The following is a 24,516-nucleotide window of genomic DNA, read 5'->3' on the forward strand; positions in this document are numbered from 1 at the left end:
TAAAGCCATATGTAAACTTTATTTCCAAACAAAAAATTATGAGCAAAATATTTCTGTATTAAAAATTAAAATACAAGTCAAACTCTAATAAGTTAGTAATAAATATTACACTTTTCTTATGGAACTATACCATTCACAAGGACTCTGCTAAATCTTGGATGGTTAAGATTACTTAACTTCTTCCTAAGCTTCCTCTTTTGAAAAATAGCAATGAGTTGGGAAAAATGTGTTGAAACATTTTGACTTTTAATTTGTTTTTAAAGGTGTGTTTGCATATCAAAAATTGTGTTTGTGATAGATTGCACAAATAATTTTAATTTAATGTGCCTATTATTTGAATATTTTAATTTCTAAAATGCTCATGGAAATCCTTCCTCTTGTACATTAAGACAGTGTGGAAATAACATTACGTTTTTAATTTTCTGCGTTTATATTCTAACAAATTGACCTGGATGGAAGCCTACTTTAATAAAAGGCTGACCAACAGAGTAAAAGAGAGGAGAAATAAACTCTTCAACTCCTTTCCATATAGATATGCTTATCAGTATATTAAAACAGAAATTCTTATAGTCAAGTGTATACTGGTTGGATGAGCAGAACAATCCATTTTATCTTTTGTTTCAATATTGTGCTTATCAATTTACCTAGCACTTTCACAGTCATTGTTGCATAGAATCTTCACAAATACCCATCTCAGGTAGAACAGGTACCTTTTAATAGAATTTGGCTGTGAACCTGTCTAGACCTGGACTTTTTTTGGTTGGCAGGCTGTAATTGCTGCCTCTTTCAGCCCTTGTTATTGGTCTATTCAGGGTTTCAACTTCTTCCTGGTTTAGTTTTGGTAGGGTGCCAGTGTCCATGAATTTAGCCATTTCTTCCAGGTTTACTGGTTTATGTGCATAGAGTTGTTTGTAGTAATCTCTGATGGTAGTTTGTATTTCTGTGGGATCAGTGGTGATATCCCCTTTATCATTTTTTATTGCATCTATTTGATTCTTCTCTGTTTTCTTTTTTACTAATCTGGCTAGTGGTCTATTTTGTTGATATTTCTGAAAAATCAGCTCCTGGATTTATTGATTTTTTGAAGGGTTTTTTTGTGTCTCTATCTCCTTCCTTTCTGCTCTGATCTTAGTTATTTCTTGTCTTCTGCTAGCTTTTGAGTTTGTTTATTTATTTATTTATTTATCTTGCTCCTCTAGCTCTTTCAATTTTGATGATAGGGTGTCAATTTTAGAACTTTCCTCGTTTCTCATGTGGGCATTTATTGCTATAAATTTCCCTCTAGACACTGCTTTAAATGTGTCCCAGAGATTCTGGTAAGTTGTGTCCTCATTCTCGTTGGTTTCGAAGAATATCTTTATTTCTGCCTTCATTTCATTGCTTATCCAGTCAACATTCAAGAGCCAGTTGTTCAGTTTCCATGAAGTTGTGTGGTTTTGAGTTAGTTTCTTAATCCTGTGATCTAATTTGATTGCACTGTGGTCCGAGAGACTGTTTGTTATGATTTCCGTTCTTTTGCATTTGCTGAGGAGTGATTTACTTCCAATTATGTGGTCAATTTTAGAGTAAGTGCTATGTGGTGCTCAGAAGAATGTATATTCTGTGGCTCTGGGGTAGAGAGTTCTGTAGATGTCCATTAGGTCTGCTTGATCCAGTTCTGCGTTCAAGTCCTGTATATCCTTGCTGATTTTCTGTCTTGTTGATCTGTCTAATGTTGACAGTGGAGTGCTAAAGTCTCCCACTATTATTGTGTGGGAGTCTAAGTCTCTTTGTAGGTCATTAAGAACTTGCTTTATGTATCTGGGTGCTCCTGTATTGGGTGCATATATATTTAGGAAATTTAGCTCTTCTTGTATTGATCCTTTCACCATTATGTAGTACCCTTCTTTGTCTCTTCTGATCTTTGTTGGTTTAAAGTAGATTTTATCAGAGACTAAAATTGCAACTTCTGCTTTTTTTTTGCTCTCCACTTGCTTTGTAGATCTTCTTCATCCCTTTATTTTGAGTCTATGTGGGTCTTTGTGTGTGAGATGGGTCTCCTGAATATAGCGCATTGACGGGTTTTGACTTTTTACGCAGTCAAAAAAGTCTGTGTCTCTTGATTGGGGCATTTAGGTCATTTATGTTTAACGTTAATATTGTTATGTGTGAATTTGATCCTGCCATTTTGTTACTGGTTGTTTGTTTTGCCTGTTGGTCAACACAGTTTCCTCATTGCATCATTGGTCTTCACCATTTGGTTAATTTTTGTAGTGGCTGGTACTGGATGTTTTTTTTGTGTGTGTGTTTAGCGCTTCCTTCAGGAGCTCTTATAGGGCAGGTCAAGAAAATGAAGCTTCAGGAAGGCAAGAAGCTTGTGCAAGGTCACTAGAATAACAGAATGAAGCCTAAATCCCATTTTTTGGTCTCCTAAAATGCTTAGCTCTTTCTACTACTATGCCTCTAGAATGGACTTCTATGCTTATTGCCTAAAAACCAAATTGGCAAACTTAACTATCCTGGGCTAATCTGATGATAAAATCCTCTGTCAGTGGCAAAAAAATAAATTGCTTGAAGGAAAAAGACAAGAGTGGAACTTTGATGTGTATGTGTAGTGAAAACTTCAAAGGCATAAAAAGCAAATTAGAAATTGAATGAAGACGATTATAAAACCTCTTAAGAGTCTGAGGAAATAATTTGCTGCCTACTTCCTGCATAACAGTTCCAAATATAAAGTACTTCAGTATAACTCTTCATTTATGTGAAGATTTAGAGTGGGTACAGAGACAGAACTGTTTCAGGATACATGTTGAAACTAGACACCAGATTTGGACATTCAATAATGTGAGGAATCCATCAATTTTTTTCTATAATCAGGCAGTGTTTATTTTTGCTAATATCTGCTTGTAATAGTAAATGCTACTGTGTTGTTTGACAACTCTACCATTAGTAATAGTTTATATAATTCCGAGGATATGTTGCAGAAATTATTTCTTCTCTATAAAGTTCTTTAAAATAAGATTAAATCTTGATTTTACACATTATTTTCTAACATAATTCACCCAGAAGGCATAATATAATCCATACTATAATCAATAACTTCAGATTTATAACTTAATTGCCTAAGAATTGCAATATTGAGAATGACAGCACTAATAGTATAATGCAGAAGAGTGGCATCCTAATTTCAGGAAAGAAGTTAAAGAAATATGTGAAAACCAGCATAAATCCAAAGAATTCTTAGAATACCATATTGTCCCAGAAAAATAATGTATCCAAAGTTTTTACTTCCTTATCATTCCCAGGAATGATAGACTAGTGTAGTTGCAGAGCTTGAAAGACATTCGATTTCTCATTCCAGGTGATGTTTTCACTGACATGTGATTTTCCCCCTACTTTTTATGTTAAGAAACTCTTAAAACTACAACTTATTAAAAAGATATGCTTTAGTAAGAACATAGGATAAAATATTAACTCACTAGTCAACTGAAAACATTAAAGATCTGTATTTCCTAAGGGTTATTTACCTTTTAAATTTAGTTAACATATTCCCAAATAATTTTTAGGTAAATTCTATTTATTTAAATTGATTCACAAAGAAACTGGTGGCTAGCTTTCTGTGATTCCAACATAAGTGCACAATTGTTATGTGTACTTTTGTCAACATTTAAATTCCAGGCTGATTCTTGGTTTAGTCTAAATGTAAAGGTTGCTCTAAAAATTCTTTACTTATCAAGTAGTAGACTTACCATGGAAATCATAAATATACAGAAGAATTGGCTCATTTTGCCCAAATGCACAGAACGCAACCATATTTTCAAATGGATGATAAGAAATGTCTCGAATAGGTGACTTGAATGGCAGGTCAGAATACATGGCTACTTGTTCTCCTAAATAAAAAGAGATTCAAAATGTATATCAGATATGTCTTGTTAAAAGATTATTCTGCCATTTATTAGAAAGTATTTATAGTAATGATGCTCATATTTATGTGAAAATCTCAAATATTTATAAATGTTTGAGTTAACACTGTATTAAATTATCTTTATCTTGCATTCCATTGACCCTCCTCTTTCTACTTTCTAGCTCTTCCATGAGGTTTTCAAGGCACAAAATATAGACAAAGGGCATAGAAGGAAGTAGAGAGGTATGACTCTGAGATCGGACAAAGCTAGGCAAACCCCAAATAACAGAGAACTCTAGGAAGAACTAAGGGAGAAATTACAGGACTCTAAAACTAGAGAAACTCTAGTTGGGTAAGCTTTGGTGAAGGATTAACTTTTCCTTTTTTTTTTTTTTTCTAGAGGCTGTTTGAGGTACCCATTTGCTTGAAAGATACCTATGATTATGGCCTAAAAGATGGCTAAAGCAGAGGTCTGTGGAACCCCCCAAAATCAGTCAGGAGTCAAAAAGCAAAGAATCTAGATTCATTTATTGTAGGTTAGAGACATTTAATGCTACTGGATTGATGCAAAAGCATCAAAACATGGTACAGGAAACAAATAAAACACACAAAAACTAAGTTAGCTGATTAGTCTAAATGCCTAACAGAAAGAATAAGAAAATAAACAAGGAAAAATCAATACGGTTCATTAAAGAAATTTTAAAGTAAATTTTATAAAATTATATCAATTTCTTATTAAAAACATTCATGTAGCTTTAGCTTTTCTTTTGAAAAGCAAAGGTGAGGCACAAGTGAGCTTCCCAATGTAATTGTTCATTAAAAAAAACTGAATTACAATAATTCGGGTAACTTGCTATTTAAGTTTCAGACATCAAAACTTTCACAGGTATGTTTCTGTTACTAATGAAAATATATTATAGATGTTTAGCAATTTGTCTACCTAGTCATATTCCAAATTCAGCTTGTAATGTTTTATACTTTGCATTATGGTCTTCATTAAATACTTTTCTAAGATCAGCACTCTCATCATAGGCCATGAAAGAACAAACCTTGAATTATAATGTGAAATTCTAAATTCATAAAGATATTAAGGCAATAAAGAACAGAATTTAATACACGTTTAGGCTGTAGCTGAGTTCCTTTAATGGCTTTCTAATCTTAAAAAACATAATTAAAAATCCAAAATCAGAATTTCCTTGAAAATTATTCCACAAAATGGTAGAATTTTCATACTTCTTCAAACCCCTGTTCCTCCCCAAATATTTTTAAAGTTCAATAAATATTCACCTGTTTCTGGGTTCCAAACACACACTATACCATCCTCACTTCCAGCAAACAGGAAAGTCCCACATGGAGTCAAAGTACTATGAATCTTCTCCCGATAATTTGCTGCTCCAACAAATTTCCTTGCTACTAATCTATAAGCAAAAAAGATTTTACAAATTTAACTGTCTTAACCATGTAAATGAATGGTGGTAGAAAGTTTTTTCTCTTAAATACTTTAATTTCTATTCAACAAACATTTTTTTGAGAATCTGTCATATGGGAGACATTCTATAATATAATGGATACAGAACAAAGAAGAGCTAGTCCCTGGAACCAGGGAGTTTATCATTTAGCAGGAGAGAAGAAACATGTCATTGTAAAATAGAAGGTGGGCGTACAAAGTACTACAAAAGAAAAACAGAAGAGTTCTTTTCAAACTTGGATAAGAGAAATTAATTCTAACTATGGAGAAAGAGAGACTACTTTATGGAAGTAGTATTTGAGCTGGTTACTAAAAAATGGATAGAATTTTTATACTCGCTGGGTGCAGTGGCTGATGCCTCTAATCCCAGCACTTTGGGAGGCTGAAGTGGGCGGATCACGAGGTCAGGAGATCGAGACCATCCTGGCTAACATGGTGAAACCTCGTTTCTAAAAATACAAAAAATTAGCTGGGTGTGGTAGTGCACACCTGTAGTCCCAGCTACTCCAGAGGCTGAGGCAGGAGTTATCACTTGAACCCGACAGGTGGAGGTTGCAGTAAGCTGAGATTGTGCCACTGCACTCCAGCCTGGGTGACAGAGCAAGACTCTGTCTCAAAAAATAATAATAATAATAATAACAATAATTTTTATACTCATAGTTTCTTCCACCTGATGAATTTTTAAAATAAAAGGAATATTTGATCTCTGAAAAAATTAGATAAAACATATTATTAAATCATCTACTAAATATGGTACAAAGCCTTCCATATTTTTTCACTCATGAAATAATAGTTACCACCATTTCAGCACATACTTTGTGCCAGGTAGGTACTATTATCGTCCCTGATTTACAGAGAGAATATTAGATACACTGCTCTATAATCTGCTGTTTTCACTCAAAAATAAGTCATAACGGACCTTCGTGTCAGAAAATATAGATTATACATAAACATTTTAATGGGTACATTAAATCTATTGTTGGATGACATTAGAATGTTTCCAGCTTTCCCCTACCATGAACACAATTTCTATAAATAATCTTGTGTGTACATACATATTACAACATTTTTACTGTTTTATAATTATTTTTTTAACATAAATTCCCAGATCTGGAGTTACTGGGTCTAACTTTTCTAGGGTCCTTGCTATGTGCTTTACTGTTTTAAATACTTTATATGTATTAAGTTGCTTATTCCCAACAAAACCCTTATGTGTATGGCGTATTATTTCTCTCATTTGAGAGATAAGAAAAGAGGCACATGGAGAGATTGATCAGCTAGTAAAGGGGTAGAGAAGGCAGTATTTAACTCTAAGTAGTGTCTTGCAGAGCCCAAGCATGATATTAAGCTATATACTATACTGCTTAAAATTCTCTCTCAGTATTCCTTGCCAAGAACCTATGCTCATACAGATTAACTCACTCTGCTTTAAAAGCCTATTATTTCACTTCTGAACTTTGTTTTCTATTCTACTAAAATATTTTATCTTGTCAAAATTCTACCCATCCTTCAAGACTGAGCTTAAACGGCAGCCTCTCAATAGAGCCTTTAACAGAAGACTATATTATAGTTGTCAGTTTTTTTGCTGCTATGAAAAATATAGTCCTTTTATTACAAATTTATATTCATTAAAATACTTGCTAGCTGCCAGGCATGGCATGGATGCTACATACAGGGAAAAAAAAAAAAAAAAAAAAAAAAAAAAAAAAAAAAAAAAAAAAAAGTAGCTTCCAGTCCTAAAAGGTCTCACATTTTAGCTTAATTAAATGTTTTTTGGTTTTATTTTGAAGGTACACAACTAGATTATAAACAAATGGTTTAATTTTGTTTATTCTCCCACAGTATCCATGACAGTTCCTTGAAGTGTTTTACATAAATATTGAAGGGTATAAGAGCTAACCCTAAAAAGATACAGAACTAAACTAAAATAAATTACATTTGCCTTTCTAAATACTAGAAAGAAATTTAATAAAATAGCTTTCTCTCATTTATTTTACAGAAACTCAACACCACAGCAAAAGTGTACTAGAAGTCCATGACGATTTCCCAGCATTGCTTCTGCCTTTTACAGTAAGGATATTTCCCTACATTCACCATTATTTGGAAATAAAGAAAAAAACACAGACGTATAAATCAAAAACCTCTCCTTCAGTTGTATTATATTATACTAACGCCATAACAGTATCATAGTGATATCAGTATCAGTCAGTAACATTGTAAAAGACAGAAGCTTCTTTTTTTTTTTTTAATTGTGAAAACAAAAGCAACTAACTACATTTCAGCCTCAGAACTATTCACATTTTGGGCTGGATAGCTGTTTTAGGGAAGCTGTCCTATGGTCTGTAGGATGCTTAGCAGTATTTTTGATCTCTACTCATTAGATACTAAAGAAACACTAAAAAAAAAAAATCTCCAGATACTGCCAGATGTTCTCCGGTGAGCGTGGGGACACTGCCTAGTTGAGAACCACTATCACATTTTATAAATATAATTTAATTCATTACTTATTCTGTGAGTACTTATCCTGTCAATACTGAAATATACTTACATCCGGAGATCCATAATTCTCAAAGTACTGTCTTTGGTATGGATTAACAAACGTTTTCCATTGGGATGAACCTCCAAGTAACTAACTGGAACCCCCTTAAACTCAGTTTCTTTAATTTCCTAAAATGATAAAAAAAATACTGCTAACGAAAAATTTGTTTAATGTTAAGCTTTTTTTCAGGTACAAAATTAATTTTAAAATATCATTTCCAATTCTGCTGTATAGGTTGCTCTATAATTGTTAGCAAAAGGATTCTGAGTAACTTTAGTTTAGGTTGAAAATAAAGCTCATGAACTGTATTTCTGTTATGTAACGCCACATTTAATTAGTATGTGTTTTTGTACTATGTTCACTTTCCCCAAATTTAGTCAGTCCCAAACAAGCAGCACTTCCAACAAACTCATCTTCTAATATTAATTTTTTTCTTTAAAATCACATAAGGAAGCTTCCAATTTTTATAAATCCAAAACCACATGTAGAATTATTTTTCAAGTTTCTATTCTTATTTAGATAAGAATTTCTAAAAACAGAAGGGACTGTTTTTTAAACAGATCTGACAGACTCGACAGATTTAACTGCAGTTCCTGGAAACTACTTTTCACTTAGGGTATCTTTTTTCAACTACTGTCATATTATGAAAAATTGAAGAACAAAGGTATAACATGTTAGCCAGAAACTGAATCAATTTATATAAAACAAATTCAAGTTTAATGATTTATTTGTATTTTTAAGAGTAAAAAATGTACACTAACAAAATTGTTTAACATACAAGCTATCTTAAAAACACTCCAGCCCCAAAAGGAAAGAACTTATTCCTTTGTTTCTATTTAGAACATTTCAAATGAAACAATTATTGTGATTAAATGACAGACCTCCATAATAATTGCCTAATTCTGAAAGACACCAGTGTTTATAAAATACCGAGAATACTGTTTTTAGAGATATTATTGGACCAAGGAAAAAGGATATGCATAACAGAAAACACAAATTATTACTTATCAATGATAATATAATACACATCTCATTTTAGCATAAATGTCACCCAATGAATTATTGAATGCCATAGTGCAAATGGGGTATAAAAAAGTGAAAGCAACACCTGGCCAAAATTTTAAAAATCTTCACTAAGTTGTTAATACTATCAAGCAGCCATCAGAAGGGTGTGCTAATTAATTATTGATAATTGACTATGAAAAACTGTTAATTTTTTGAAATGAGAGAACAGAATGTCCTGACGTCCTATCTTAAAGTCATATAACTGGATTTTTTCCAACTTCCTTAAATCCCAAAATATGAAATATTATTTTATACCTTATCTATAGTCCAGTGGTGCACTGAATGTTCCAAATCATTAATCTTGACATAGGTATTCCAAACAACAATCACCCCTGTGCAGTCTCCTGAATACATATGATGACCTATTTAGAAAAATAAGATTACTCACTTAAGAACGTCACACAGAGTTAGAAACAAATAATAGGAAGTTGGGGGAAACCATACCCCAGTAAAACAGTCAAAGAATTGAAGGGCTGTTAAAAGGTATCCAAAAAGCAAAATGCAACTCACAAAAAAATCCCAATTACCTTTAAATAAATTCTTTTCTCTTTTAAATTATTTTTGATGACTTACTTCCCTTGTCACTTACCTGAATTTAACTACACAAAGAAATGAGCTTCTCAATACATGTGTATATGGCTCAAACTCCAAAGCCAAATAATTTGAACCATCCAACATGTAACATTATTTCTCATCTTTATTAACCTGTAAATCTACTTTGTATTCCTAGAAAAATACCTATATTCTAATATATAGTGTTAGTATAATTTCTGAGACCCAGTGGAAACTCATCAAATGATCAGGGAATGAATAAAATAACAACAGGTATTCCAGTTCAACATCAATTCTTTGGAGTCAAATCATCTTAAAGTTGACAGACGTCAGAGACCATCAAGTTCAACTTCAAACCCACTCAGGAATATCTCAAACACCACCACTAACAGATGGCTGTTCAGCAACTGTAAATTCAGCATTTTATAAAACAGCTATTCAACTGGTGAACTGCTTCCTGTATTATAATATTCTTTGTAATTCTGAACAAAGAAAATCTATCTTCTACAGCTTTGGCCCACCTCTGCCCATTGGAGTAACATGGACCAATTTCCTTTTTTTTTTTTTTTTTTTTTTTTGCACATTTGGATACCTTATGGCCAAATAGTTGAAGAAAGTCTTTATCTCTCCCTTATAATCTGTACTTCTATTATGACATAGTTAATTTTCAGATACCTTTCTATTCAGTCTTTCCTGAATATGTTCCAAATTTATTAACATCTCAATAGCTGAATTGGGTAAATCAGCAATATTATATCCTTTTGATCTGGATCCTGCACCAATTAATTATAGTGATAGTCTATATGACTAGTCACTGGGATTATGAAAAAAGTGAGTATTTAATAGATATAATTAATTTATTCTTTCAGATAATAAAATGATTTGTATTTTACATCTTTAAAACAAACTATATTATTCTTTTTTTTTTTTTTTTTTTGAGATGAAGTCTCGCTGTGTGCCCCAGGCTGGCGTGCAGTGGCATGATCTCAGCTCACTGCAACCTCTGCCTCCTGGATTCAAGTGACCTCCTGCCTCAGCCTTCTGAGTAGCTGGGACTACAGGTACATACAACCACACCTGGATAATTTTTTGTATTTTTAGTAGTGATGGGGTTTCACCATGTTAGCCAGGATGGTCTCGATCTTCTGACCTCATGATCCACCTGCCTTGGCCTTCCAAACTGCTGAGATAACAGGTGTGAGCCACCATGCCCTGCCACTATGTTATTCTTATATAAAGATAAAACTTTAAATAATTACAAATTTCCCTTCTATATGTTTGTAAATTTTAAGGTTCTTAAAAAAAAAAAAAACTAAGAATGATAATCACCAGTTCAAAGAAATATATTGATGAAATTTGGCACATAACTGGTTGTTGTGGCAAAGATTAATTGAATCTAAATATTTAAGAATTTAATAACTTAAAAATTACAAACAGAATTCCTTCAGTGTCAAATCAATCACATGACCGGCAAAACAAGCATAAGCCTAAATAATATCAGTACATAACCCTTGCAAGCTTAAATAACTATTATTCTGGTAAAAAAATTATTCACATAGCTAGTCTTCATTCATTGTCTCTGACATACCTTCAGTATCAAAACAAAGTGAGTTGATAAAACTTTTGTGAACATCAAACTGTCGGACCAATATGGCAGAATCCTCTCTCATCTCAACTTTCCATATCCGTATCATGGAATCATAGCATCCTGTAACTACTAGCTCTGTTACAGCTGGATGGAATTTAGCCGTGTAAACAAAAGAAGGATGAGGTAAAACTTTGAAAGTATTTGTATTGTTTATTTCATTTTTCCATATCCTGGAAAAGGATAAGAAGTTACATAATGTTTCTGAAAAGTAGAAGTTTCTTTTAACAGTTTTTCTAAGAACCAACATAGCCAATGAACCTGAAGGAAGGAAGTGAAAACAACCAATGGTAAACCAAGTTTTAAAACAATAAAAAATATAATGATGATCTCATATTTGATGACTGGAATTTTCACATTTTGACAAAGTTATTTGTTATGATTATTATCCAGCATATTATACTCGCTAATTGTAATCTATATTGTAAAATTAATAACTGTTTTTTAAACCTATTTTACCATTGATTAAACATACATTGAACAGTTAGTAAAATATTGCATTTAGTTCAATATACACAAAAAATATATAAGAAGAAACTTTAATCATTTCCCATTTAGGTTATGTATACCACTTTTACGAAATGTTTATTCATGAGGTTTAGAGAATAGCATAGTCTATTAACTTTTATATTTGTAATTTCAAAGCCTAGATAGTAAAAATGAAGATCTCAAAGATTTAAAAGTGATACTGAAATTGTATTTTGAATTCTCAAGTACAATAACATTACAGTAATTACGACATTTTGATAGAAAACACTATCCTACATTAAGCAAGCTCTTTTTGTTTAACAGTCATTATCCTGTCCTCAAAATAATGGCTACTTTAAAAAAATTTATTATCACTGCTACAGTCTTGACAAATGAGTAAACTGTAAGGGTTAAACTGTTAGATACTCTGCATTTCTAGAAATGTATAAAATGAAGTGAAATCTACCAATAGACAGGTTTATAAGTGTGAAGCATTGGATTTGTTAATATATTTGGTTAATTTATTAAAATTAGAAGAATACATTAATTTTAAATATGAGGATTTATATTAATCCTTTTAATTACTGCTTTAAAACTAAAGCAAATTAAGTCTGTTACAAGATTATTGATTAGAGAAAAAAATACAGTTTCTATTCAAGAATAGTATTCTATGAGTTTCCTCAGCAGCTGCTTACAATATAGGATATGATCTTTAATTACTAAGAATTCAAACTAATAATAGAGGAAGTGAAAGAACACGTTTTTGGGTAAAAATAAGGCACCTGAATCACTAAACAAACATTTTTACCACAGTATATTTTCAATAAACATATTTATATGAAATATGCCTATTAGGAGAATAAAATCACTAATTTAAAAGAAATATTAAAAAGATAGTTAAGAGACAACCTCAGTTGTCTGGTAATAAATCTTAGTAGCATTATTTAAAATACTATTTAACAGGCAGAAATGAAGCAAATATATCTTCAAAACAGCTCAATATAATTAAAACAAACATAATATTTTAAAAACAAAAGTGAGGCTTTTTATGTAAAAACTGAACTGGAATCAGTGATGGTTTCTGTTACCCAGGCCATGGTAGAATCTGAGATTAAAATAAATATATAAATGAATTTGGGGAAAAAAATTAGACTAGATCATAGAGAACAAAGAAACGCAAATTTGTAAAGACTGAATAAACACACATAAAAATTAGTAGATTTGGAAAAGAAAAAAACATACCAAAGTCAAGATGTATGTTTGAAAAGAGGCAATAGTGGGGACATACAGGCCTGTTTGGGAGCCATTACATGTGGAGAAGTCTTTCTGATTGTAATAGGAGTTGTCGATTTGAGAAAATCACAGATTATTCTGGGGATAGCTAAAGAAGGGGATTTAGGATAAACCGATACAGCAGAGAGCTAACCAAGTGGGAAATACATAGAAGACACTAACAGTAATATGTGACACAGATAATCAGGAATAAAGAAGGAGAAGACATGGACAGAAATCCATACTTCTGCCACTTGTGAGCATTTGTAATTCTAATTCTCTTCCTTTGGACTATGGCTTATTTATTACAAGCATTCCTTACCTCTTTGAAAAATCTCCTTGTTGTTTATGCTAGCCACAATGCTTCTCTTTTCACTCAGTTAATGCTTTCACAATACTATTTTTATGATATAAAGAGTCCTAAATTAGTATCAGTTTTAAAGATAAATAAGGAAAAATAAAAGGGGGCTTTAGTATAATATACTACATATTGTGTGAGGAAACTCAAGATAGCTTCAAGAAATAATAGAATTTGAGGTGAATTTTAAATAATGGCTACAAATCTATGAGAGCTCACAAAAGGCACTTAATTTTTGTTGAATGAGTGAGTTAGTCAGGAAGGGTAGGAGAAGGTCGTTTAAGTATAGAAAAAGTAGGTAAGTTTCAAAGGGCATGAAGATGCCAAAGAAGATAAGATGCTAAGAGTGTTTCAAAAGATTATGTGGGTGAAGCAAAGGGTAAAGGGGAAGGCCATGAGAGAAGAATGTTGGGTCAGTGAGGAATATGCCTGTTATGCTATGCTAAGGATCTGGAAAATTTTTCAATGGGCAATGGGTAAAGTCTTTTAAAAAATTAAAGCATTATGAATGATAGCTATGGAAAGATACTTTTATCACAGCAGATACAGAGGACCTAGAGCCTAAACACTGAGGTCAATAGCAACAATTTAAGCAAGGGGAGGTAGGCTTTGAATTAAAGCAAACAGGATAGAGAGGATGTGGCAAAATGATGAGCCTTTCAGGAGGGAGAATTAGCAGACCTTAGTGCTAGTTAGATGTGAAAGGAGTGATGGGAAAGAAAGAAGAGTGAGCACTACTCTGAGTTTCCAGCTTGGGAGATGGTGGATAAGGACGTCACTAAAATACATATAAGAGAATTAAAGGAAAACAAAATTTAAGGAGGTTGGTAAGTTTGGTTTTGGATTTGAGGTGGCAATGGGCCATTCAAATGGAAACATGTAATAGGAAGTCAAATCAGTAAAAAAGGTGCGCACTAGAGGTCGTTAGCATATAAGTGAGATTCAAAGCTGGGGAAGGTAAGAGAAACTAGGATACGCATATAAAACCAGGAGATGATCAAGTAAAGGATCCTGGGGATAAAACACAGAGAATCCGCAGAGGACAATGAACCAGAGAAAGAGAATGGATAGAACTTGTCAGAGTCATAAAAAGAAGAGAAGAGGTTGTCAATGAAAACCATGAATTCAAAATATTTCAAGACTGGTCAATAATTCAATTACTACAGTGAAGGCAAACATAACAGGAGTTAAACTGGCCAAATGGATTTAAAAATAGCAAGAAACTGCCAACCTCTTGAAAAAAGAAGTTTATGTAGCATGGTGGAAAGAAAGCCAGACTAACTGGGCTGAAGTAAAGACAGTATGTGTAGAATGCTCCTGACGGTGTAGAAAAAGAAAAATAGTGGGCTAGTATAGAAGCAGGGAAGAACTGAAAATGATGCTTTTAAGATAAGGCCATTTGAACATAGTTCTAAGATGAGAAGACACAATCAATAGAGAGGAAGATACTAATCAGTCTAGTAGATGAAATACAGATTTTTCAGGGACTGAGATTAAAAGCATAGATAAATAGCCTTTAAAAAGTCAGCCTCATACCTCTGTGTTAAAAGAGATGGACAGAGATAAAAGTGGACATATCTATGGATATTAGGAGGGAAATCAGAGGGAACTATATGATGTTCATGTCTGACTAAATTTCATCTAAATTGAAGATAGTCATCTAATGAAGTGGGAAGATTTGAATTTACTGTGGAGAATGTTCATGGTAAGGTCTGGATCTGCTGCCAGAGGAGTGAGAAAAGAAAACCTAGTGAAGATAAGTAAAAGGATTCCTCAGTAGAGATGACAGCTTAGGTGATGTTAAGACTTACAAATCCAAAGTCACCCCTTAGCAAAATTATGTATTTTTCTCTAGTATGGCCTAGCATCAGACAGATGTCTGTGCTAAAAGAACAGATCAGACATGTTTTCAAGGATATTGTCAAAAGGGAGTAGTAGCAGGTTCCCAGCATGACCAAGAAGGAAGTTGTTACTAATTTTCATCTTTTTCATTTAAATAAAAACTAACCAATAATGATAACATCTTGATTAGACCTTGTACACAGAAAAGGAGGTTGGCAACATCAGTAGAAGTGGTCCCAACACTAAAAGTAACATGATGTGTTAAGAAAGTAGGAGGCAGAAGTAAATGACAATGAATTCAGCATGGATCTCAACTGTTTACATGTCAGTTTCCCAGTGTGTGGAGAGAATAATGTGTGTCTACCTAATAGTTGTCAGAATCAAATTAAGTAAATAAAAGCATCCTGAAAACTAACAGTAGTTTTAGAACACACTCAAGGCAGAGTAAGCAACTAAAAAAAGTATAAATGAAACTTGAAAAGTTAGCTTTTAAAATGTTTCGTTGTGATACTTATAAAATTGAAAAGGGATACACTATTTTTAAGATTGAAATTCTGAAAAATGCAAACGTTTAACAATTTATAAAACTCTTATAATACAAGGTACATATTTATTTATTTCCCCTACTGTGATGTACTGAGCACCACTGGATTCTAGCCTGTGCATATTCAGCCAGTAGTGAAGACAGTATCACTGCCACCAAGAACTTATGCTCTAGGAAAAATCTCAGGTGTTTAATAACCTCTAACCCTAACTCAAAGCATTAATCAGTTTATATAATGAACACTTAAAAATGGTGAGGACTAGAAATATGCTACATAAATTAAAGATATTTAAGAAACAGGTCTTTAAAAAGTGTTACTGTAATTTATGGAATCAGTCTACACAATGCATATTTATGACAGTCCCTTCACAGGTAAAGTATGACTGGAGCATAAGAGTAGTTATATCACTTTATATTCTCTTTGCTTTCCTTGATGGCAAGCAGCATGCACATAAGCACTTCTTAAGGATACTAACCTCGCAGTGCCATCAGATGATGAAGTAAGGATATAGCGATCATCTTTTGACCAGGAAAGGTCATAAATGATGTTGAGGTGGCCACACAATTCTCTCATGAAACGTCCAGAAGGAATTTCATATACTAATGAAAATATTTAGAAATTAGTAGGTTTCCACACAGAAGATCCTTAATCCAATAATATACAAATGCATAATTTAATATTATTTAGACATAAGCAGTCTGTAGCAAAATTATAACCAAAGACATTTGCAGTGTAAAGGAAATTTAAAAATTTACTTAAGAATCCTTTTTCATTTGCTTTATACAAGAATTCACATGCAAAATTATCAGTTATAATTTTGCTATAATTGTCAATTATTTTCATCTCTTTAAAGAAGTTCCCTAAGAATCTTTAATAATAAATTTATTAGTTGAATAATAAATAACATTTACATTGCAATTCACTTAAAATATTCTATAGTTTGGGTTTTCATTAATTATTATTTTACCTGAAAATCAACCAAATGCCAACCAAAAATTTAATTACTTGAAGTAATGAGAAATTTATATTGTGCTATTATCAAAAGTAAATTTTAATACTAAAATCAACAGGGATAGTAGTCAGGGATACTAAGGGAATTAACAATTACTCAATAAGACATACAAAGCACTGTGGTATTTTACTATATGTTTAAACATACAATGAAATCTAAGATAATAAACTTAACACAGAAAAACAAAGTTTCCAAGTCTCTACTTCCATCTAGTGGTAAAAATCAATTGCCCTTTCAAATACTTAGCAGTTCAGAAATAACAGTAGTCCCCCCTCATTTGTAGTTTTACTTTCTGTGGTTTTCAGTTACCCGCAGTCAACCATTCTCTGAAAATTTAAATGGAAAATTCCAGAAATAAATAATTTATAAGTTTTAAAATGCACATTATTCTGAGTAGTGTTATGAAAGCTTGTGCCATCTAGCTCCATCTGACCAGGATGTGAATTATCTTGTGTCCAATGTATCCATGCTACAGCAACTAACTGTCTACAAACTTAGTAGCTGTCTCAGTTACCAGACTGGTTGACACCTAGTGCTGCTGTTCAAGTAACCCTTATTTAAATTAATAATGGCCCCAAAATGCAAGAGTAATAATGTTGGCAACTGGCATATGCCAAAAGAGAAACCACCAAGAACCTCCTTTAAGTGAAAAGGTGAAAGTTCTTGATTCAAAAAGGAAAGAAAAAAAATCCTATGTTGAGGTTGCTAGGATCTTCTATCTGTGAAAAAAATCTTCTGTGAAATGGGGAAGAAGGAAAAAGAGGTTTGTGCTAGTTTTACTGTAATACCTCACAATACAAAAGTAATGGCCTTTAGTGCATGGTAAGTGCTTTGTTAAGATGGAAAAGATAAAATCTGTGGGTGGAAAATATGAGCAGACAGGTGTTTCTACTGATGGCAATTGGGTTGAGTGCTACTTGAGGTTTCAGGCTTCCACTGAGCGTCTTGGAACACATCCTCTACAGAAAAAGGGGGACTATTACACTTATGGAATAGCAAAATAAGAGTCTTGGAAAATCTCCTCCCCACAGAAGTAACAAGAACACTGGCAAAAACTGTCAAAAATCAACGTTGTCAGAACTCTGAAGATTAAACAATGCTTACAAAAAATTTGAGGAGTACTTGAGAAAAATGGCTAAATCTTGGTAAGAACATTGAGCTTCATGGTGTTTTAACTTGCAAAGTTCTCATTCCTGTCTCAAACTTTAAAGTAGTCTTAAAAACCAATAAAAATCAGGAGCCTAGCAGCCACTGGAGGGGAGAACAGGTCTGAAGCTCCCTCAAAGTTCCATCCCCAAAGACTTCTTACTGTTAGACAGTCTGGCCCTCGATGAAAGATCCATTCTCAGGGCCTGCCTTTATTTGACCTGGCTCACAGCATGCTCTGGGAGAACAGCCCTAACCTTGGGGTGCATGTCAAAACAAACTGTGGCATCATTTAATATCACAGCTGCCTAAGACATTGGTCCCAAGTAAGGCTAAGAAGAGGCTCACCAAAGAACTTAAAATGAAAAACAACAAGAAGAAAAAAACAAAAAACAAACCAAAACAAAACAAAAAAACTGGGAATGAGATGTCCATAGGGAACACTGAAAAGCTCCAAAATACTCCTGGGTATCTAGGCAGATTCCCACACATGTATGGGAGGGGAATATGCACACCCAAGAAAGACCTGAGAGGCTTTACTTCTCACTTGGGTTGACCTGGCACACATAGAATGTTAAAGCTAAGGGAGACCTGTAAACTGCCTACTGAAGCATTCGAGTATGTATACCCTAACACACACAGAGTCCCTTGGCAAAGACCAGTAGACCTATCCACTCAGGCATTTAAAAATCTCTGTACAATCACAACAGTGGTCTCAGTCTGACCACTAACTTAACTGAGGATAGACATCAATGGTAACACATGACAAAGAGCAAAGACTACAGAATCAGTCCAAAATCACTAAGGTAACTGCAAGAATAAATCCTGGGTGGGTGTGAGGGAATAAAAGGGAGAATGTGATTTCCAGAGCTGTCACACTGTATTAAACATTCAGTTTTCAACACAAAATTATGAGAAATGGAAAAAACAGGAAAGAGTGATCCATACACATGGAAGAAAGTAGTCCATACAGAAACTGAGGAAGCCCAGATACTGGGCTTTCTCAACAAAGACTTTTAATCCACTACTATACATATATTCAAAGATCTAAAGAAAACCATGTCTAAAGAATTAAAGTGTGAAAAGATTTCTCACCAAAAAAGAGACTAACAATAAAGAGACAGAAATGATTTAAAAAAAAAAGAAAGAAAAAAAAAGACCAGCTAGAAATTTTACAGTTGAAAGTATAATAACTGAAATAAATAATTCACTAGAGGGGCTCAACAGAAGATCTAAACTGAAAGAACTACTAAATTTGACAATAGGTCAACTGAGATTATCCAGTCTGAAAAACAGAAAAAGAATGAAGAAAAATAGAAAAGTCTTACAGACCTGTGGGACAGCACCAAGTGTACCAACACGGGCATAATGGGACTCCCAGAAGAATAAAGAGCAAAGGGGCAAAAAGAACAGAACATTTTCAAGAAATAATGACTGAACACTTGTCACATTTGTGAAAAACATTGATCTGCACATTCAACAAGTTAAACAAATCCAAGTAGACACATCATAATCGAAAAGTCCAAAACCAAAGACAAAGATTCCTCCTTCTCCTCTATTTTTGAGATTTAAGCAATGTCTAAATCTTCACAGCATTTTAAGAAAGTTTACTGAAGCATAAAGTAATGTATTTATTACAAAAGTTTTTAAAACATAAAATCAGAATAAAATAATTCCTTCACTATCCAAAAGAAATAAATTACTTTCAATAACTTAGGAGCATTTTTTGTTTTTGAGACAGAGTCTTATTCTGTATCCAGGTGCCAGGCTGGAGTGCAGTGATGCAATTTCGGCTCACTACAACCTCCGCCTCCTGGGTTCAAACAATTCTCCTGCCTCAGCCTCCTAAGCAGTTGGAACTACAGGCGCAATCCACCACGCCCAGCAAATTTTTGTATTTTTTAGTAGAGACAGGGTTTTACCATGTTGGCCAGGATGGTGTCGATCTCTTGACCTCGTCATCTGCCTGCCTTGGCTCCCAAAGTGCTGGGATTACAGGCGTGAGCCACCACGCCTAGCCAGAGCATTTTTTAAGAATCTTTTTTCCCCCTACATATAGGTTTTTGGTGAATTTTAAAAACAGCATAATGGTAATCAAACTACACAAACAATTTTTTATTTTTAAAATTTATTACTATTTCATAGGGAGCAATATCTATTTAATAAATGCCAATCAAGTCAATCATGAGTCCCTGCTGAAAACAAAAAGACGGCGAAATCAATCAAGTAATAGCAAACTGTGTTAAGTTGAGAAACGTTCCATAAGATATAGTTTGTTTATGGCAGACATCCACAAGGAGCTGGCTACTTCTACAGAGGAGAACTGGTTTTTATTATTGAGTCAGAAGTAAAGGAGAGAGTATTTAATGCTTCTAAGTCTAGAACAGTATGATAATGCTCTAGACTTTAAAAGGTCTAGATAAAGCTCTAGAGCTTTAAAAAGTCTCTAAAGCTACAGAAATAACTGTTCTTGGCCTCTCTGCTGGCTTCCCTATCATAATGAGAAGTTTTCATCTAGGTACTCTTGAGTCAATTATTGGTATTCTACTGCACAACAAATTTGGAGGCTTTTGTAAATCAAATCATCACTGCTATCAACTAACCACATTGGAATAATGTTCCCCATGATAGTTATTAAAACATGCTCCTAAATTTCTATATTTTAAATACAAAATGTTTACAAAAATCCTCCTGCATGTTTTAAAAATAAATTTACCATCTCTCATCTGATCATTCTCATTCTACTTCTGAACAGTTATTGTACAGAAAAGTGTAAAATTATTATAAAAGAACTTTCTCTACTTGAAGAAATCTGTTTAATTTAGTAGTACGGGGGATGACTCAAGTTAAGATTTCCATGAAATAAAAAACTAAAGAATGTTCTCCAAGCAGACTACGATCAGATTAAACAGGTAGGATTATTACTCACAAATAATTGGATATCCATCCCGGCTGGCACAAGCTGCTGCTAGTATTCTTCCATTGTGGGAGAAATCAAGACAAAAACATCCGCGTTCTCCTGCATTTAGTGAAAAGAGGTGTTTGTTTGGGATACGGCAAGCCTAAAAAGCATACATTTAAAAAGTATAAATTAGAAAACATTAAAATGCAAAGGCTAGCTTTAAATTTCAATTACTGTAGTTGTTTTTTAGTCCTTTTATTATGACGCACAGAAAGAGAAAAACACACATGCAGAATGTTGAAAAACCACAGTAAATTACTTTGCAAACAGAGAATGAGTTCCCATGAAATTTTTAAAGTGAATTTGTTCTTTATGTTTAACTAGTACTTAATTCACCTAAATATGAATAGAAAAATTTCAATATCTGATACTCTAAAGCTGTCACTGCCACATTGCTTCTATATACTACATAAAAGAATGTATGTCACAGTCTTATTCTATGACAGCACTAGTAAGTCACTTTTGTTAAAGTCACAAGCTTTTTTTAAGACCACAAGTCTTAAATGAATGCTCATTCTCTTTTTGTCTATCTTAAAATAATAACCCTTTTTGGCTGCCTTCCAAAATGTATTTTCAAACTAATCAATCCTTATTGGTCTCATTCATTATTACAATTTCTTCAAAATTTTAATGTTTTCACCCTCTACTACCAGATGAAGCCAAAATTTTCTGGGTATTAATATCTACTGTGGAAAATACCAGTTACTTTTATTTATTTTAATTATTACCTAATTCTATCTCTCCCAACCTTCAGTGAGCCTTAGTTCTTCTGTTTCTTATAATTTAAAAAGTTGAATGAAACGTACACTGGGCTTCTACTATATGCCATGAAAGTTGTACTTTGTTACAAATGTCTGAATATATATTCATCACAGCCATCCTACGAGTAGCTACTATTAGCTAAGAGTAACCATTATTAGCTACATATAGCTAATAAGGATTATTCAAAGGGTCATGCCTAGCTTAATGGACCTACTCAAAGACTTACTTCAAAGCCATGCTTTACAGACCAGCCCAGGTTTTTCACAAATAGTACCAATATCTAGCAGTAACTTGGGAGGCAGCATTATGACCAGCTACTACGAATGTGAAAAATTCAACAGAATTTGTTAAGTGTCAAGTATGTACCAGACTCCACGCTACCCATCTTTTCTGTGCATTCTCCATCCACATAACTAAGAAAAGGGAGAGTAGGGTAACAAGGGAACAAACATGAAAAGAAATGTCAGGAGGCTTTATAATCACTTGCTGCTGCTCCTAGAGTAAGAAGTGTAGTTACGGAAAACTCTGTGCCCAATCACCTAGGCTGAAAATGAAAACACTGAAGCCACTACCATTTTCTTTGTATTCTCAGGGTTTGACACTGCGCCCTAGCCAGAAGAGACTCAATGAATGTCTGATAACAACAATAAAGTTCCTCAAAAGCTCTGACTCTTTCCCCTCCTTTACTTCCTTGTCAGTCACTAAATCATCCTGGTTCTTACTTTCTGTCTCTCATATTCATTAACCCAAAGTTAGACCCTCATCACCTCACACATCAATGACTTCCATCTAATTCTGATGTTACTATTTCGAGATCTGCCCATGCCATTGCCTGCATTAATTCATCCTCAAGCACAATTGTTATTTTTCTCACCCACCCAAGAACCTTCTTAGTCCTCAGATCCCTCACAATCAAGTATCAGGCTACCATTTGAGACACTCCAGAGTGTGGGCCTAATCCATTACACTACTTTATCTCTTCTTTTACAAACTCTAGTTTCCAGCCAGGCAAACTTTTGAGTACCTAATGAATACAACAGGTCCTTTCCCACTTATTTACAACTTTGCCTTTGTATGAAATAACCTTCTTTGTCTCTCCTTCACTCAACCCCTACCTTGGCCATCCTAGCCTATCTCAAGCTCCGTTGTCGAATGAGCCCTTCTTCCACCATTCTAGTTCACATTCTTCATATCTGCAATTCTCAAACGTTTTTAGTTTTGAGATGCTTTACATTCTTGAAAATGTTTTCCAGAGGCTAAAAAAGTTTTCATAATAAAATAAAAATAAAATAACTTGCTAACTTCAATGTCTAGCTTAATAAAATCTAGACTTTCATAACTGCTTCTGCTCTCTTGTGATATCAGGTTATCTAGCCTCTAGAAAATGCTAGTACATACTTGTAACAGAATGAATCTGAATGAGATTAATAACACCTTAGAATCATTATGAAAAGAAATTGACTTCAAGGACCCCCTGAAAAGAACTCAGAACTCCCAGAGGTCTCCAAACCACACTTTGAGAACTGCTGATCTGTACAATTATCTTTGTATCTACATTTCCTCAAGACTTCTCTGAAGTATACCTGAAAATGAACAACATTGTAACTGCTTTCTTTTCTCACCTAACCTGGAAGTTCCCCGAGGGCATAATCTAAGTGTTATTCTCTCCATATTATTATGCTTGAAGTATTCTAACTCAAAGTGATTTAAAAATGTATCTGTAAAATTGTCTTCAAAAAGAAAGTTAAATGTGACATAAAATACAGAAAATGAAGATGACTAAGTAAGAATAGTAAGTTCTTATTTCTATATTAGATGTTTGAATAAGTTAAGATTTTTGGATAAATTTCATCTGGTCGTAGCTTATATGCATAAAATAAACGACTCCATTCTTTATAAAAACAAGTTTTTAAGGTAATAAGTAAACATCTAAAAAAATCCACTATTATCAATCACTTCACCTGCCCAGGGAGTCGTTTCCACTTTATTACTTCCTTTGAATCTTCTAATCCAGGTTCTGTGTCTACTGAACTTGACTCATGCTGACGTTCACAATGCACTGGTTTACCTTTTTCCTCCTGAAGAGCCATCATAGAGCGGTAAGATGGCTTTATCTAAATATGCATTAAAACGTGGAAAATTTATATATCATGTTCATCTTTTTCTTTTTCTAGCATATAGTTTTTAAAATACTGAAACAAATAATATAAAAATTTTTCAAAATGTAATCCAGAAAAAATTCTACTTTTATTTGTACATTATTGTAAACAAAATGAAAAAGCCGCTTAAAATTACAGTCATATGACCAAAATGCCTTAAAAGTTTCAGAGGAAAAAATATGACTACAAAGACTGCTTATCACCGACACCTATGAGTTATGCCATGGCTCTGATATACTACCATATCTCTGGCTTTAAAATCACAAAGCTAGTATCATAAAAATCTAAAGTTTTAAAAATCCTAATTTTTCAGTAATATATTTAACTCATCCAAACCAATGCAAATCAGCTCTGTAGTGACAATATATATCAGGTACAGCATGTGCAAATGACCTGAAAAATTAATGTCTTAAAAGAAATAAGATGAAAGCAGAACTTTTTTATTTTAGGGCCAATTCTTTACTAAGATTATTTATAATATTAATCTATGGAAAACAGCAGTAGAAACATTACATACTGATTATTTGAATAATATTGTGAAAGATGTACCCAGAAATCAGGAGTCTGCAAACTGCAGCCCACACACCAAATCTGGCCTGCTACCTGTTTTTATAGATAAACTTTTATTGGAACATATCACACACATTTGTTTAGTTATTGCCTACACATGTCTATGTAGCTACTTTCACACTATCAAGGCAAAAGTGACAGAAGCTACAGGGCCAAAGCCTAAAATATTTACTATCTGGCTGTTTATAGAAAATATTTTTCAACTCTTGCTTTAAATCAACTTTTTATCTTTAATTTTTGAAAGCCAAATTATAATGAAACATTTTTC

At 33.3% G+C, this 24,516-nt stretch overlaps 1 protein-coding gene across 10 annotated transcripts in view; it reads right to left on the minus strand.

Annotated features, from left to right (window-relative positions):
- The window catches only part of AHI1 (Abelson helper integration site 1), a 232,790-nt gene that overhangs the window by 136,626 nt on the left and 71,648 nt on the right, over nt 1-24,516 (minus strand). For all 10 annotated transcript variants that reach the window (XM_037734767.1, XM_037734766.1, XM_037734769.1 and 7 more), the window contains 8 exons: nt 23,481-23,633; nt 20,725-20,857; nt 16,113-16,236; nt 11,096-11,325; nt 9,211-9,317; nt 7,900-8,018; nt 5,171-5,301; nt 3,729-3,869 (listed from right to left, as the gene is read on the minus strand). In XM_037734767.1, the coding sequence (XP_037590695.1) occupies nt 3,729-3,869; nt 5,171-5,301; nt 7,900-8,018; nt 9,211-9,317; nt 11,096-11,325; nt 16,113-16,236; nt 20,725-20,857; nt 23,481-23,633 (1,138 nt within the window). The remainder of the gene's footprint in view (nt 1-3,728; nt 3,870-5,170; nt 5,302-7,899; nt 8,019-9,210; nt 9,318-11,095; nt 11,326-16,112; nt 16,237-20,724; nt 20,858-23,480; nt 23,634-24,516) is intronic.

The sequence above is a fragment of the Cebus imitator genome, unplaced genomic scaffold, assembly GCF_001604975.1.
Source record: "Cebus imitator isolate Cc_AM_T3 unplaced genomic scaffold, Cebus_imitator-1.0 Scaffold659, whole genome shotgun sequence".
NCBI classification, from domain to species: domain Eukaryota; kingdom Metazoa; phylum Chordata; class Mammalia; order Primates; family Cebidae; genus Cebus; species Cebus imitator.